Source organism: Thalassophryne amazonica, chromosome 4 (assembly GCF_902500255.1).
Source record: "Thalassophryne amazonica chromosome 4, fThaAma1.1, whole genome shotgun sequence".
Lineage (NCBI taxonomy): Eukaryota > Metazoa > Chordata > Actinopteri > Batrachoidiformes > Batrachoididae > Thalassophryne > Thalassophryne amazonica.
The window spans coordinates 109,935,509-109,953,259 of NC_047106.1; the positions used below are offsets into that span (position 1 = coordinate 109,935,509).

The 17,751-nt window shown below is 40.3% G+C and overlaps 2 protein-coding genes across 3 annotated transcripts in view; one reads left to right on the forward strand and one right to left on the reverse strand.

The window, feature by feature from the left end:
- LOC117508614 (FRAS1-related extracellular matrix protein 2-like) overlaps window positions 1-8,794 on the forward strand; it is a 385,322-nt gene extending 376,528 nt beyond the window's left edge. Inside the window, exon 24 of the mRNA XM_034168411.1 lies at window positions 7,720-8,794. Within this exon, the coding sequence (XP_034024302.1) occupies window positions 7,720-8,211 (492 nt within the window). The 3' untranslated portion in view covers window positions 8,212-8,794. The remainder of the gene's footprint in view (window positions 1-7,719) is intronic.
- A 4,488-nt stretch (window positions 8,795-13,282) lies between these two features.
- Window positions 13,283-17,751, reverse strand: part of LOC117508615 (tripartite motif-containing protein 3-like) — a 49,793-nt gene continuing 45,324 nt past the window's right edge. For both annotated transcript variants that reach the window (XM_034168414.1, XM_034168412.1), the window contains 2 exons: window positions 13,865-15,553; window positions 13,283-13,781 (listed from right to left, as the gene is read on the reverse strand). In XM_034168414.1, the coding sequence (XP_034024305.1) occupies window positions 15,401-15,553 (153 nt within the window). In that variant the 3' untranslated portion in view covers window positions 13,283-13,781; window positions 13,865-15,400. The remainder of the gene's footprint in view (window positions 13,782-13,864; window positions 15,554-17,751) is intronic.

The window sequence follows — 17,751 nt, forward strand, 5'->3', positions numbered from 1 at the left end:
CATGATGTGATCTAAAATAGTGTGGGGGAAGAATTGATTTGGCAGTGGCAAAAAAAAACCCCAAAACAAAACAAAAAAAGACTTTACAATGTCGCGTCTGGTGTTCTTCAGTATCTTTTTCTTTTTTTTTTAAATTAAGAGATTTTGTTGATAATAATATGAGCTTCTCTCATGGTACAGGGAGTACTAAACAGGAAGTGCCAAATTTTGAGTCCCCATTGAAACAGGAAATGTCAAATGTTGAACACTTCCTGGATCCAACGTGACGAGATCTCATGGGATCTCGCAGGAAATTGATGGCAAGTTGAGACTGAAACAGGAAATGCCAAATTTTGAGTCCTCAGTGACAGAAACTGTGAGAGTCCTCCAGGTGGACACCATTCGGAAAATTCAGATGGCTTTCAGGGATGATTTTATGGGGATTACACAGATTAAGGAGTGCTCCAGCCGGTTTAAAGACCGCCCACAACTGCTGAGAGCGCGCCGCGCTCCGAGCGCCGATCGACAGGCTGAAACCCCACGGAAACAACCAGATCATTTCCAAGTTTAAGGCTTTGTTGATCCGGGACGTCGTCTGACTTCCACAAAAACTGCAGAAGACGGTGGACATCAGTACTTTTTCGGCACATTCCACTGTTACAGGAATTTTTTTCATGGAAAGAGAAGCGGAGGGATGCGCCACGGAGCTGTTCATGGCGGCGGGACAAAACCATGTCCGTGTTGGTCTCACAGGACGGCTTTCAGATGGCTTTCAGGCGGCTTTCGGTGGCTTTTCAGTCATGTGACTATCTGAGAAATTGTGCATGAACTGGACATGCCAGAACATGTCCTGTGAGGCTTCATCACGGTGTTGCTTTGCGCCATGCAGCTCCGCAACGACGCGCAGAATTCCTCTGCACGTCTGTCTCAATGTGCCGAAAAAGTGCTGATGTCCACGTCTTCTGCAATTCCTGTGCTAGTCAGAGGATGTCCCGGATCAACAAAGCGTCCAGTTTGGAAATGAACGGCACATTCCACATCACAGGAGTTTTTGTCATGGAAAGAGGAGTGGAGGAATTCCGCGCGTCGCGGTGGAGACGCATGGCGCAAAGCAACGCCGTGATGAAGCCTCACAGGACACTCCTTAATCTGTGTAATCCCCATAAATCGTCCCTGAAAGCCATCTGAATTTTCCGAATGGTGTCCACCTGGAGGTCTCTCACAGTTTTCTGGAAAAATTTGATGCAGCAAACCTCCAAATCGTTCAGGACATTTATTTGCAATAAAATCCAATGAGAGGGGTGGACCACTGCTCACACAAAGCCTGCTCACAGGCGAATGACGCAACCGACATGCATGAAAAAACTCACACATGCGCACAAAGGTTCAAGTTTGGCTGATGCAATCACACATGATTCAATCCATATGGTTTTTGCAAAAACTAAAAAGGTCGGCTACTTTCTAACAGACCTCGTATTTATGTCAGAAATGAGGTCCAGGTTGTTAAAGCAGCATTTCTCCTTTAATTCCGGTGGCTTATTGTTGTTGGCTTATTAGTGCAGCAGATAACTGAAACAATCCTTCAAATGGTGATACAAGCATCAAATTCTGCACAAATACAGCTGGAGCAAAATTAATGGAGCAACTTTAACTTTGACCCCTGTACAAACTGAAACTGACCTTTGTCACAATTCTTGCTGCTTTTACCTCATAACTCCATAACATTCAGTCACATATTGTTCAAACTATACCTTTTTGGAATCTTTATGAGCAGGCAAATAATGAGGTGTAGTTTTCTATATGATTGGAGCATCTTTTAATTTATACCAGGGGTGGGAAACTTGTTCCAGAAAGGGCCAAGAGGGTGCAGGTTTTCTTTGCAGCCACTGACTCCACCAGGTGATTTCACTGATTAATATCACTTGAGCAGATGGAATCAGTTAATCAGTGAAATAAAGTCATTTTAAATGTTTTGTAAAGTATGTGTACATATGTGTGATGTAGAAAGTGGTCAATGCACAATCACTCTGACGTTGGCGTCTGTCAGTCAAAATGCCTGGACATTGACTGTAGCCACTTTCTGTGTGTAGCACTCTATCACACTCTATCTGGTGATGGTACTGCACTACTATCACATGGATGACGTCAGTCTTATATGAATAAAATACCTGCAAACATGTCGGGTTTAATGTGTTGCCCTGTCTTGTTGCTTCATTTTGAAGTTGTCTTATGCTGCATTTCAACCACAACTCATACATAAATCAAAAGCCTACAGACCCACATTTGATCATTTACTCTCACATCCATTAGCTTCGAAGCAAATCTGAATATTTAACCAGGTCCAGCTCCAACTTTAATGTGCATTACGAAGCAGATTCATTTTCACACTTCATTTCAGATGTTTCTTCTTTCTTAGAGCTTCTAAGAACTAGCATCCATTTTCCTTCTTACTATTTACACGTGTTAACACAGACACAAGATTGTACCTCTGCTCATGTGGTTAGTTAGGGTAAACTTACACATGTGGACTGTGCTGACTAAAAACATAGAACCAAATCAGAAAAGCAAATGAATAAGAGATGCTAAGCCCATAAATCAAGTGGTTTTACTGGGAAACTTTTGTATGAAGCCAAAATGAACTGATAGCAAGAGAAAACACATAGGTTGCATCCATGTATGCAAACTCTATATCATTTGCAAACAAATGTGTAGCCTGATCTCCTACTGTGAGCACTGAGGATTGTGTTTTCAAATGCAGAAAATGTTGGGCGGTAAGCAAATACGTTAATTTAACCCACAGAATGTGATTTATCAAGTCCCAGAGAAATTAAAATGCCTATAATGACATATGTATTTTTCATGTTTGAAGCCGCATGCTAACTACTATGTCTATCCAGTGCCACGCACGAGGGCTTAAGCAGCAGGTCAGCACTGTGGACAATTCCACCTACAAATAAAATGCTCAAATCTATATAACTGTCATTCTATGTCACATGCTCTCTAGTTATGTGAATGCAAAGATAATATATTAACACAGAGGTCTGTAGCCGTGCCGCGAACACCACCTCTGTTATGGGAAAGTGCATTACAAACTGACAATTTAAGGTGAATGGGGGTCCACACACCGTGCACTCCTGTAAAATAGCAGACATACCACATTCAAGTCACATTTATTTGCATTTTGTGAAATGTTTCAAATCAATTCAAATCAAATCAGTTTTATTTATATAGCGCCAAATCACAACAGTTGCCCCAAGGCGCTTTATATTGCAAGGCAAAAGCCATACAATAATTACAGAAAAACCCCAACGGTCAAAACGACAGTGTCGACAGTGGGAAGGAAAAACTCCCTTTTAACAGGAAGAAACCTCCAGCAGAACCAGGATCAGGGAGGGGCAGTCTTCTGCTGGGACTGGTTGGGACTGAGGGGAGAGAATCAGGAAAAAGACATGCTGTGGAAGAGAGCAGAGATCAATCACTAATGATTAAATGCAGTGGTGCATACAGAGCAAAAAGAGAAAGAAACACTCAGTGCATCATGGGAACCCCCCAGCAGTCTAAGTCTATAGCAGCATAACTAAGGGATGGTTCAGGGTCACCTGATCCAGCCCTAACTATAAGCTTTAGCAAAAAGGAAAGTTTTAAGCCTAATCTTAAAGTAGAGAGGGTTGTCTGTCTCCCTGATCCGAATTGGGAGCTGGTTCCACAGGAGAGGAGCCTAAAAGCTGAAGGCTCTGCCTCCCATTCTACTCTTAAAAACCCTAGGAACTACAAGTAAGCCTGCAGTCTGAGAGCGAAGCGCTCTGTTGGGGTGATATGGTACTAAGAGGTCCCTAAGATAAGATGGGACCTGATTATTCAAAACCTTATAAGTAAGAAGAAGAATTTTGAATTCTATTCTAGAATTAACAGGAAGCCAATGAAGAGAGGCCAATATGGGTGAAATACGCTCTCTCCTTCTAGTCCCCGTCAGTACTCTAGCTGCAGCATTTTGAATTAACTGAAGGCTTTTCAGGGAACTTTTAGGACAGCCTGATAATAATGAATTACAATAGTCCAGCCTAGAGGAAATAAATGCATGAATTAGTTTTTCAGCATCACTCTGAGACAAGACCTTTCTAATTTTAGAGATATTGCGCAAATGTAAAAAAGCAGTCCTACATATTTGCTTAATATGCGCATTGAAGGACATATCCTGATCAAAAATGACTGCAAGATTTCTCACAGTATTACTAGAGGTCAGGGTAATGCCATCCAGAGTAAGGATCTGGTTAGACACCATGTTTCTAAGATTTGTGGGGCCAAGTACAATAACTTCAGTTTTATCTGAATTTAAAAGCAGGAAATTAGAAGTCATCCATGTCTTTATGTCTGTAAGACATTCCTGCAGTTTAACTAATTGGTGTGTGTCCTCTGGCTTCATGGCTAGATAAAGCTGGGTATCATCTGCGTAACAATGAAAATTTAAGCAATGCTTTCTAATAATACTGCCTAAGGGAAGCATGTATAAAGTGAATAAAATTGGTCCTAGCACAGAACCTTGTGGAACTCTATAATTAACCTTAGTCTGTGAAGAAGACTCCCCATTTACATGAACAAATTGTAATCTATTAGAAAATATGATTGAAACCACCGCAGCGCAGTGCCTTTAATACCTATGGCATGCTCTAATCTCTGTAATAAAATTTTATGGTCAATAGTATCAAAAGCAGCACTGAGGTCTAACAGGACAAGCACAGAGATGAGTCCACTGTCTGAGGCCATAAGAAGATCATTTGTAACCTTCACTAATGCTGTTTCTGTACTATGATGAATGTTTGATAAATAACATTTTCAGTTAAAATGTGTGTTTGTCTTATTTTGTGCATTCCTGTAACTGAATTCTATTTTGCGCTTATAGTCATTAAAACTCACAAAACCAACCCTGCTTGCTATATCTTAGAATGTCCACGCATTTTAGCAGTCATTATATGTGGGATCTTTGTGAATCAGGTCCACAGTGGGAAGTGATTGAGTAGCTTTAAAGGCTGGGTGTCACTACACAAAACTGAAACATGTTTGGTTGTGCACAATTGTGTATGTTACCTGTGATGATGATAAGGGTATTCTCTCCATCCAGGGGATGTGGTCTATGGCCGAGTGATGGTGGATCCAGTGCAGAACTTGGGCAACTCTTTTATTTGTAATATTGAGAAGGTGTTCCTGTGCACTGGAGCTGATGGATATGTCCCAAAATACAACCCCAGCAACTTTGAGTTTGGCTGTCTGGCTGATGCTCCATCGCTCCTTTATCAATTCAAGATCATTGTAAGTACATCTACATTAGTCATGAAATCATAAGTGAAATTAATCATGAGTTGGAAAAGGAATCAGCTTCTGCTTTAATAATCCATCCATCATGCAAGTAATTTAAATGGTAAATGGGCTGCATTTATATATCGCTTTTCCATCTGTTTCAGACGCTCAAAGCGCTTTACAAATAAGGGTGCTGCCATACAAGGCGCTCACTACATACCGGGAGCAATAGGGGATTAAAGACCTTGCCCAAGGGCCCTTAGTGATTTTCCAGTCAAACTGGGATTTGAACCGAGGATCTTCTGGTTAACCTAGTGCGTTAACCACTAGGTGTCTCCAGCAAAATTTTACCCAGGAAAAATACCAGAGTGAGTGTTTGCAACATTTTATAGATGAGATGTTGCAAGGTTTTCTGTTTGACAGCGAGGTACACGTACACCATGAATAGGAAAGTGACACTTTTTGTCATTTTATCTTTGTATACCACCACAATGGAGTCATAATGAAAGAGTCAAGATGCGATTGAAGTGTAGAGTTTCAGCTTTAATTCAAAGCGAATTCCAGCGATTGTTAGAGACAGCCCGTACATTTTTATTGGTCATTAGTAATTGTATGGCAAAAGTCCCTTCGGCTGCTCCCTTTTTTTTCCCTGCCCCCCCGATTTTTCCACTCGGGGTCACCACAGTAGATCCAAGATGGATCTGAATGTTGATTTGGCACAGATTTTACACAGACGCCCTTTTTGATGCAACTCTAGATTACATGGAGAAATCTGGCGGGGGGGAGGGGGGGTTGAACCTGGAACAACCACTTGGCCACCACTCTTGTATCATCAGTGATTGTATAAACAAAAACAATTATAAATACAAGGATTATTCTTATAGCATGGATGAAAATACTTGGAATGCATGGACATCACCAAATGTCAAGTTTCCTCACTTGAGATGCTTTGCCAGCCCTTTACTGTAGCCTGTTTCAGTTGCTGCTTGTTTGTAGGTCCCTGTGGCCTCAGTTTTGTCTTTAGTAAGAGAAAAGCTGTTCTGTTGGGTTGAGGTCAGGTGGCTGACTTGGCACTTCAATTTATTTCAATTTATTATATTTATATAGTGCCAAATCACCACAGCGCTGCTCCAAGGCGCTTCACACGGGCCATTGAAGAATATACTATCTTACAGGCAGTTCACAAACATAAAAACATGTTTGAACATGAGCTCCGCCCAACTTTGTTGGTGGAGATAATAAACAGCAGTGACCCAGTTCCACTGGCAGCTGAGCTGTACATGTCCATACCACATCAGTGCCTCCACAGTGCCTTGAGAAACTCTTGGTCTTGGTCTTTCAAGCCTTTTGGTGTTGTGTACTTCACCAGTCCTTCTTTATCACAATATACCATATTGTTTGACCACAGCAAATTTGCAAAGTTTCTGTTGATTTTTTTTTTTTTTTCTCATTCTTCTATCTTAATTGTGGTGTCCATTTGCATCTACATCTCTTTGGATGTCATACTCAGACTTCCAATGAGCAGCTCCTAATACCAATATAACACTTGGAAACAACTCCAGAGTTTTTTTTTTTTTTTTTCTGCTTAATTTGCCATTGAATAATGAAGGAACAGGCCATACCTGGCCATGACACTGCTTGTCAGTCAATTGTCCAATAACTTGCCTCTGAAAATGGAGAGACTGTGTCAGAAGGTAGCACTTAATGTTTCATGTTAACTTTGCCACTGTCTGAATACTTATGTACCTGACTGTAAATATGTTTGGACTTTGGGCAATTGAAGGGGGAACAAGACATTTGAAGATGCAGCCATGGGCTCTGAGAAAAAGAAATGAGCAACCTTTACTGTTTAGTGGAATTGAAAATGAATTGTAGATTATCTATGTTCTGATGGGAATCAAAAGGTTTAAGACAAACAAAGGCAACACCAAGTAAAATTGCCAAAACAATCAGCAATGAAGTAATTCTTGTTTGAAGAAACACCATATTGTATCTTCAGACTTCATTAGTCCAACACAACTTTGTCTTCTTACCACAGGATAAAGCCCAACCGGAGACCCAGGACAGGTCATTTGGAAATGTTGCCTTCAGCGCCTTCCTGGCCGTGGATGACCCCAGTGCTTTTGCTCTCATGAGGCAACCTGGATCAGATGGATTCAGAATGGATTCATCTGCACTTTTCCAGGTCAATATATGGTTGTAGATGGTTACTTTGGAGAGGTCAGGATGGTGTGGCTGGTTGCCATCAGGACATGAAGGGATTCTTCCATGTGTTGGATGGGATGACACATAGATTGAAGCTGTTATATTTTGGAGTGGATTAATCTGAGTCATAAATCATAACATGGAAATTTTAAATAATAGTTTAACATGGCAAAATAGGACACATTGGAGGTTTTGTTTGAATTCATAAATTTAAAACGATTAATGCCATTGTCTCTCCAGGTATCTGCAGGGAGAGAATGGTACATCCACACCATCTACACTGTCCGTTCGCGGGACAATGCAAATCGTGGCATAGGCAAAAGAAGTCTGGAGTACCACTTGCTGAGCCAGCACAACAGTCAGCATCGCAGCAGAAGGTCAGCCAACAAGGTGCCAGACATTGTAGAGGACATCGGAGTGGATAACAACCTTGGCACCAACATCCTGCACATAGCCCTGAACTACAGCACTGAGCGGAGACCCAGCCCAGAGCGGGAGATCTTCACCGAAGGGATCATGCCCCATGAGATCAACCAGAGAGACAACAGTGATGACAGACTGGTGTTGATTGTTGGAATCTTTGTCGGGCTGCTTCTGACAGTGCTCATTATTATTGTGGTTGTTCTGTTGGTCTGCTCCAAGCAGGAGAAGAAGGAGGTAACCAAGGGATCCAGCAGTGCCGAGCCGATGGTGACACAAGGCCTCAGTAGCAGTGACAGCTCTGAGGTATAACCAGCTGTCTGATTATCAAGATTTGTACTTGTCATTTTGAAAGTGCCTCACATTTAGAGAGATATTTAAGCTTGTGTGTGAAGCAACATGAACTTCAAAAAGCTTTGATTCTATTTGAAAATCTACTTGAAGTACAGCATCACTTCCACTAGGGGGAGACATATGGAAATTGATGGTGTTCATTGCTGTTTAAAGACATTCTCTTATTGTCAGGCTCACTCCTTGATTTGCTTTTTATGCCAGAGGACCCAAAAATATGTATTATGTTTCCAAAGGTGCTACAGAAAATGCCTCAACTTGGAAGGTAGTTGGTGTTTATGATATTTTCCATACTTTCATAGGCTTTAATAACATTTTTTTTCTTTTTCTTGGAGTGTATACTTGATTTGTTGCAGGAAGACACTGTCCATAGTTTGCTTACACTGGAGAAACCTGTTTGATTGTTCACATTTAGTACAAGATTTGGGAAATTTTGGGATGTGAGGGTTGTCCTCTGACTGTCAAGATGTTCTGATTAAAAAAACAAACAAAAAACATTCGAATATTAATTTCTTGTAATCAGACATGCATTTATCTTTGCATTTAAAATTAATTTGATAGTGTTATTTTTGGGCACAGATAACACACAAGGTTAGGTTTGATAGCTGCTAATCCACTTAACTGAAAAGTTAAGAGTTATAACACTAAACCAGTAAACTGCTGAAACATTTAGCTGAAACTACTGCTAATGCTAAAGTTAAAATTTATTATAAAAATTGAATTTCCCAAAAATGTTTGGCATGCCAAGATGAGATGATCAAGTACGTAAATAATGAAATAAAATGAACAGTAAATTAAACAGTATTTCAGTACAGTTTATTGACTGTACATTAAACGAACAAGAAATATTATAAAATTAAAATACACATGGAAAATAAGTTTAATGCATTTTCTCTGGCTTGACATCCGCTTCCAACGTCTCCTCGAGGTGATGCTTGTTATTGCTTTGCAGTACACTGTTTCATTTTGGCTTATTGGATTAGTGTATGAACTCCAACAGGAACACGCATATTTAAAAAAAAACTAAACAAAGTTAGCTTACTTACAGTTAAGCCCCTTTCACACTGGACCTGAATAGAGTTGCATTGTGCTGTGTATCGAGTACGCAGGAATGGCTGCGTAAGGGCCAGCTTGGCAGGAATGTGCGCAGGGTGAAGAAGCCTGGCTCCATGATGCTGTTTTTACAGGCTGCCTGGACATGCAGATGGATTTGATGCATTGGAAAAAGTCAGAATACATTATTTCCAGGAGTTAATGGACTTTATTTAATGTGCCACAATCGTGAGAGAACTTGAGCTGCAGCCAGCAATCATGCACGCAACCAGTCCGTGAGGAGTGATAGTGGACGTGGACATGTCCTCTCACTGATGATCCGTCCATGAAGAGTGGATGTGGAAGCTTGGCCTGTCTCTTCTTCTGTGGTTTCGAAGCTTCACTGGCAGCAGTTCAGCGGGATGAATTAAATCTAGTAATGCAGGTATTTATTTATAAAAAGCCTAAAAGGATTTTTCGCTGGACTGGGGTAGGGTTGTGTACAACTGCCGACGCATGGTGTACAGTAGCGCAGTGATGCATAGATTTACATACATTAGTGGAGTGTTGTGTAGACTTGCATAGAGCACTACGTCCAATGCTCTACGCTGAAAGTCCGTGAAAAATTAAACATGTTTAATTTTTGTGTCCATTTCATGGACCCCTTTGCATCCCTCAGTGTAGTGCCATGTAGGGCTCGGTGTAGTCAGTACGCAGCATTACGCAACTCTACACTGGCCCGGTGTGAAAGGGGCTTTAATGAAACAAAATTTAGTGGAAGCTAATTTGTCCACTAATGGTTTTCAAAGTTAGCTGAAAATGTAATCCATTAAACAAAAAAAAGTTAACTTCAGTATTTATCTGTTAGCTCTGCCTGTCACGGAATATTGTAAAACAAAATGTCTGGATTGACAGGCATGTCAACTGCATTTCCATTATTTTTACGTACCATTTACTTTATATCCCTCCAGCAACAATGTTTTTTAGGTGTTGTTAAATACAACCCCAATATTTGGTTGTGGGAACTTTATAATATACAGTTAAATGCAAAAGTTTGGGCACCCATGATGATTTCCATGATTTTCCTTTATAAATCATTGGTTGTCTGGATCAGAAATTTCAGTTAAATATATCATATAGCAGACGAACACATTGATATTTAAGAAGTGAAATGAACTTTCTAGTATTTACAGAAAGTGTGCAATAATTATTTAAACAAAATTTCACAGGTGCATAAATTTTGGCACCCTTGTCATTTATTGATTTGAATACATTTAACACTAATTATTGGAACACAGAATTGGTTTGGTAAGCTCATTGACCCTTGACCTCTTTACACAGGTGAATCCAATCATGAGAAAGGGTATTTAAGGCGGCCATTTACAAATGTTTCTCCTCTTTGCATCTCTTCTAATGAATGGCAACATGGAAGCCTCTAAACAACTCTCAAATGACCTGAAAACAAACATTGTTCAACATCATGGTTTAGGGGAAGAATACAAAAAGCTATCTCAGAGGTTTCAGTTGTCAGTTTCCACTGTGAGGAACATAGTGAGGAAATAGAAGCCCACAGGCACAGTACTAGTTAAGGCTTGAAGTGGCAGGCCAAAAAAAGTCTCAGATAAGATGAAGTGAAGGATGGTGAGAACAGTCATAGTCAACCCACAGACCTGCTCCAAAGACCTACAACATGATCTTGCTGCAGATAGTGTCTCTGTGCATCGTTCAACTATACAGCACACTTTGCACAAGGAGATGCTGTATGATGCTGTAATGCAGAGGAAGCCTTTTCTGTGTACACGCCGCAAACAGAGTCACTTGAGGTATGCTAAAGCACATTTGGACAAGCCAGCTTCATTTTGGAATAAGGTGCTGTGGACTGATGGAACTAAAATTGAGTTATTTCGACATAACAAGGGGCGGTATGCATGACTGAAAAAGAACACAACATTCCAAGAAAAACACTTGCTAACTGCAGTAAAATTTGGAGATGGTTCCATCATGCTGTGTGGCTGTGTAGCCGGTGCAGGTACTAGGAATCTTGTTAAAGTTGAGGGTCACATGGATTCCAGTCAGTATCAGCAGATTCTTCAGAACAGTCTTGAAGAATCAGCGACAAAGTTGAAGTTGCATCATGGCTGGATCTTTCAACAAGACAACGACCCTAAATACTGCTCAAAATCCACTAAGGCATTTATGCAGAGGAACAAGTACAACATTCTGGAATGGCCATCTCAGTCCCCAGACCTGAATATTATTGAAAATCTGTGATGTAATTTTAAGTGGGCTGTCCATGCTCGGAAACCAACAAACCTGAGATGTTTTGTAAAGAAGAATGGTCCAAAATACCTTCAACTAGAATCCAGAGTCTCATTAGAAGCTATAGAAAGTGTTTCGAGGCTGTTATTTCTGCTAAAGGAGGATCTACTAAATATTGATGTATTTTTCTGTTGGGGTGCCCAAATTTAAGCACCTGCCTAATTTTGTTTAAATAATTATTGCACACTTTCTATAAATCCTATAAACTTCATTTCACTTCTCAAATATCACTGTGTTTGTCTGGTATATATTTAACTGAAATTGCTGATCCAAACAACCAATGATTTATAAAGGAAAATCATGGAAATCATCAGGGGTGCCCAAACTTTTACATACAACTGTATGTATGGCACCAAATCAAATCAGAGAAATCAGATCCTGTGACAGCTGGTTCACAGTATATTATTGTAGCAGATCCTCTACTTCCAGTAGTGCTGACTTCTTCAGATTTGTAGACATAGATGGGACTCCACATCTCACAACAGGGCTATGTGTTGACTGTGTTGTGTATTTTTAACTATGTGATCCAGTAGAATAGTTTTGTCTGATTTAACGTAAAGGGAATGAAATGTTTTAGCCACTCATTATATATTCTCACTATGGATATAAATTTAAATGTATTTATTTATTTGATGCATCTTCACAGAATTTAGTATCAACACTCACCGCATATTCATTTTGTCTCGTTTTGTCTTATTGTGTGGCAAATTATTTTTGTGTACTACACACATTACCTGTTTATTTGCACTGAAAAATTGTGCACACGAGAACAAACTATACATCTTTCCATACGAGTGTTTTTATTTAATCCAGGCACCAGATCAAATGTGATTACCTCACACGACTGTGTATTTTATGATGGATAAACACCAAGTTTATTTGCAACTTTATTTTGAGGAAGAACAATTCTATGCAACCCGTTATGACATTATGAAATGTTTACTCCAATTATTTTTTTTTTAAGTTAGTTTGCTTGCTGATCTTGGATTTGACACTGCATCAATGTACTGTGGTTCATTTATTTTACTGTAAATCTTTGAGCCCATTCTCAGCTTTTTTTTATGCACATATAACATGTATATATGTGTGACTTATGAATATATCCTGTTTTGGGAATAGTTATTGTTCAAAAATGCATACTTATGTGCTGTAAGTATTTGTAACATAGACCAACAGCAAAAGGTGGTCTGCAAATAAATAACTTTTTTCAAGAAAAGAATCTAAAACTTTTTTTTAATGACAAAACATGTTTTGTAGTGTGGTAGAAATAAGACATTAATTCCATTTATTTATATAGCATCAGATCACAATGTAACTCATTCCAAGGAATGTGGAACACATACCACGTGGACAATGGAAGTAGCATATCATCTCATTTTCAATATCAAGAAATGCATTTCTTCGTGGAGACCACAGCTGAAGGTTTTAACCATGCTAATGCTCCCCAGAAGTATTTACTGAAAATAGTGCCTAGACTGTAGACTGGCCTAGCCACTCTCCAGACCTGAACTCAATAGAAAAATCTTTGGAGGGCGCTAAAACTCGAAACCTGAAAGATCTGGAGAAGATCTGTATGAGTGAACCAAAATATCTTCGTTTCCCAGTTTATGATTCGTTTCCTTGGACAGGAGACAACCTTGACTGTGAGTATATTGATCCACCTGACACACCACCACATCAGTAAACCATGTGCTTTTATTACCAGTGCATATTCATTGAGAAAAACTGTATGAGAGTGACACAAAGAACAAAGATAATGTTTCAGATGTGTTAGAAGCACGAGCCTTGGAATTCAGGGATGTCTGGGTTCCTGTTTGGCATCATTTCAAACAACAGATTAGGTGCGAAACAAACAGCAGTGTCCTGAATAGTTTCTCTGGAGAAACAGCTGGTGGTGACAAGTGAATAAGAAGGAGTTCAAGGGTCTGGATTGCACAGTGCTGTAGGTTATAGAGTTATACCATCAGCTCCTGATTTCCTGCTGTGGCATCATTCACTCTAGTCTTACAATGACCACCAGGGGGAGCAACAGATCTACGAGTATTTTTTCCAACGTGAGTCACTGCAGCTCAAATCAAAGCATGTTCCCAGATCTACTGGATCATAATATTCTAATTGCTATTTAATAAATTGTTTAATCTTTCAATTATTGTTTACGAAGTGTGAGCCCCAAAAAAAATCTCATGTGATATAATTTACACCTGTTCTATCAGCCCCTACTATCAGTCAAGATTACAGTTGCATGGAATCCTAGTTTTGTCACAAAGTTCCATCTTTTTTTAACTCACAAAGGCTTTCCTGAGATTTTTTCGTAATTTGAGGACAGAACTGCACATAGTTTTTAAGCAAGGGTATCATGAGTCTTATTAATAATGAATAGGTTTTTAAACTTATAACTCCCTGTTAAAATCAAAGATGGCGGCCTTTGTGCTCATAGCTTTGTAAGAGCTGCTAGCGTACACACGCGGGGGATACTGCGTTCCATTCAGAAGGAGCTCTCAAACTCTCAAAGCTGAGATGAAAGTTTTCCAGAAGTTACCTGATTCTCAGGGTACGTGCAGTGCTGACATTTTACATCAAACTTTAACAGTATGTTTGGTGAATGACAGCTTGTCATCAAGAAAATGCTAACTTCAAGCAACGCTAACGGCAGATGACCTGAAACAAAGATGACAACCATTAGCATCAAATTTAGTTAGCATTTTGTTTAATATGTAATGATAACACTAGCCATTGGCATCAAATATAGTTAGCATGTTGTTTAATATGACCTATCATCACTTTACTCAAAAGCACAGTGATGGGGCATTGTCCTTCATAAATGCAGTCATTCATCTTACATATGCTAATTTCTGGAAAACCTTCACCACTGCAAAAGAAACCTTTAAAGACTGAATTTCCAAATAGTCACCTGTTGTATGTCAACATTCACTGTTTAAGAAAGAAGAAAAAAGACAAAGAAGAGCTTAAATTATATGTTGGGGGGGAGAAGTCACCCCAGATAGGGGGAGTCAAAATAAAATAGAAAAATAATTTGAGGTGTAAAAATAATATAAATTAGCATTTTTCTTCCCCCATTCTTCCTACTTTAAATTACAACAAAACATAGTGTTCAATACCAATAAATATGACACTTCATTTCTTACGCATGTGCTGGATACATTTGAAAAGCAAACTTATAAACAGCTGCCAATCTCACACTTAAAATCCGTGACTGCTGCTCATCAAACAGCCGAAAGACTGCGTGTCCCAAAGTCAAAGCACATACAGAGGGAGTGATCTAATATACACAATGTACATTTATGTATATACAGTACATACAGCCAGTCAATGCACAGATGGTGGTGATACGTTTATGCAGGGAGTTGGTTAATAAGACATTTTACATTTAATTGCTGAAGCATTATGTTGTTTGTTTCGCTGAAAGCAGGAACTAGTTTGTGATTTAAAGCAAACATGGGTATACTGTGTTGTCATTTTGGCTTTAAGATGAAAACAAACTTCATGCATTTGGACAGCTATGGCTCATTACATACTTCAGTCTGCCTGCTAACATGTCCACTAATAACACCAAAAACAGTAACGAAGACACAAAAATGTGTCTGCACATCCTCTAAATACAGTCCACTGCTTTGTGTCCGAACCGTCCCAAGAATGCTGCCATCACTCAATCTTCAATGCACATCATAAGAAAAGTAAACAGGCACAGTTCATGATGTGCACATCAAAAAGCTGTACTGGAATTTGCACCCTGTGTAATACATTGGCTGTGTCATCGTTTGCAGCGGCTGCCTCGGCTCTACTGCAGGTAGCGGTACACCTTGAAGCAGTGGTTTCCAGAGTCCGCCACTGCTACGTGGCCGTCGGCGGTCAGGGCAAGACCCTGGGGGCCGTACAGGGGGTCAGCCGATGTGTTGATGTAGGACAGGAAGGATCCCGAGCTGTCAAACACCTGGTAGGTTTCAAGGCACAGAGTTGATCATGTGAGTAATACCTTCACTGTGTCACAACCAGTGGTGGGCATTGTTCAGCTAATCCAATAACCAATAATTATCAAAGCTAATGTTTGCTAGAGGATTAGCTTTTCAGATAGCTTTTAAAACCATCATCGGACTAATTATCTTCCAATAAATTTAGTTCCGATAACATTTTTTTCTGGTAAAGTGAGCAAAGTTTAACAGTCAAAAACGTTTGTAAACCCTAAAATCAAACATTTTAATCCCTGTCGTGTAGATCAGTGGTTTTTGGGAGACTGGCTGTCGCTTGATGACATCACCATTAAGCGCAAAATGTGATTGGCCGGTCGACGCAGGGAGCATTGTGGGTAGTGTAGTTCAGCTTCACTTTGTGTAACCTTTATTTCACCAGGTTTGTCCCACTGAGATCAGAAGATCTCTTTTTCAAGGGAGACCTGACCAAAAATGGCAGCAATACACAGTTTCAATAAACAGTCACGCAGACTCAATACAATACAAATACGAGGTCTGTCAATAAAGTAACGGTCCTTTTTATTTTTTTCAAAAACTATATGGATTTCATTCATATGTTTTTACGTCAGACATGCTTGAACCCTCGTGCGCATGCGTGAGTTTTTCCACGCCTGTCGGTGACGTCATTCGCCTGTGAGCACGCCTTGGGAAGGAGTGGTCCCGCCCCCTCGTCGGATTTTCATTGTCTGGAAATGGCGGAATGAAAAGGACTTTTTTTCCATCAGAATTTTTTCAGAAGCTGTTAGAGACTGGCACCTGGAAACCATTCGAAAAATTTATCTGGCTTTCGGTGAAAATTTTACGGGCTTCACAGAGAATAAGGTCTGTTACTACAGCGTTAAGGACGGCTTTAAGGACACTCGGTGCGCCGCGCTCCGAGCTGCGACGACGAGGCACAAACCACCGGACCATTTCTAAACGGATGGCTCTGTGGATACGAGACCATCATGTGCTCTTTCTCTGGTTATCACAAGAGCTGGACATCAGCCATTTTCCATCAGATTTCACTTTTAACAAGAGATTTTGTCATGGAAAGCCGCGCGGAGGCTTCGCACGTAAAGACCGATTCGCTTTGGAAGCGAGACAAAGGAACACCTCCATTTCGGCGTGTCAGAGTTCAAGTTTGGACATGCCTATCTCGGCTTTCAATGCTTACCAGTCCAGTAAGTATCAGTGAAATTGTGGAGAGCTGGACATGTCCAAACTTGTCCTCTGACACGCCGAAACGAAGGTGTTCCTTTGTCTCACTTCCAAGGCGAATCGGTCTTTACGAGCGAAGCCTCCGCGCGGCTTTCCATGACAAAATCTCTTGTTAAAAGTGAAATCTGCCGGAAAATGGCTGATGTCCAGCTCTTGTGATAACCAGAGAAAGAGCACACGATGGTCTCGTATCCACAGAGCCATCCGTTTAGAAATGGTCCGGTGGTTTGTGCCTCGTCGTCGCAGCTCGGCGCGCGGCACGCGAGTGTCCTTAAAGCCGTCCTTAACGCTGCAGTAACAGACCTTATTCTCTGTGAAGCCCGTAAAATTTTCACCGAAAGCCAGATAAATATTTCGAATGGTTTCCAGGTGCCAGTCTCTAACAGCTTCTGAAAAAATTCTGATGGTAAAAAAAGTCCTTTTCATTCCGCCATTTCCAGACAATGAAAATCCGACGAGGGGGCGGGACCACTCCTTCCCAAGGCGTGCTCACAGACGAATGACGTCACCGACAGGCGTGGAAAAACTCACGCATGCGCACAAGGGTTCAAGCATGTCTGACGTAAAAACATATGAATGAAATCCATATAGTTTTTGAAAAAATAAAAAGGACCATTACTTTATTGACAGACCTCGTATGTAAGAAAACATCAGTTAAAACAGTGACATTCAGAAAGTCTGCATTCCAGCCTTTTAATGGCAGATTTGAAAACAGTCAAAGACACAAAGTGTTGCAGTTTAAATTCAGGCTGCAGATTATTCCACGCAGTGGGTGCAGAAAACCTAAAGGCCTGATGATGTCAGGTTGTGTGATTCATCCTTTAAAATCAATGAGGAGGAGAGGTAGTCAGGAATTTTCTCAAGAATGACTTTGTAAATGAATGCATACCAATGTCCAAGATGGCGTATACTTAAAGATGTCCAACTAACTTTAGTGTATAAAGTACAGTGATGAGTTAAA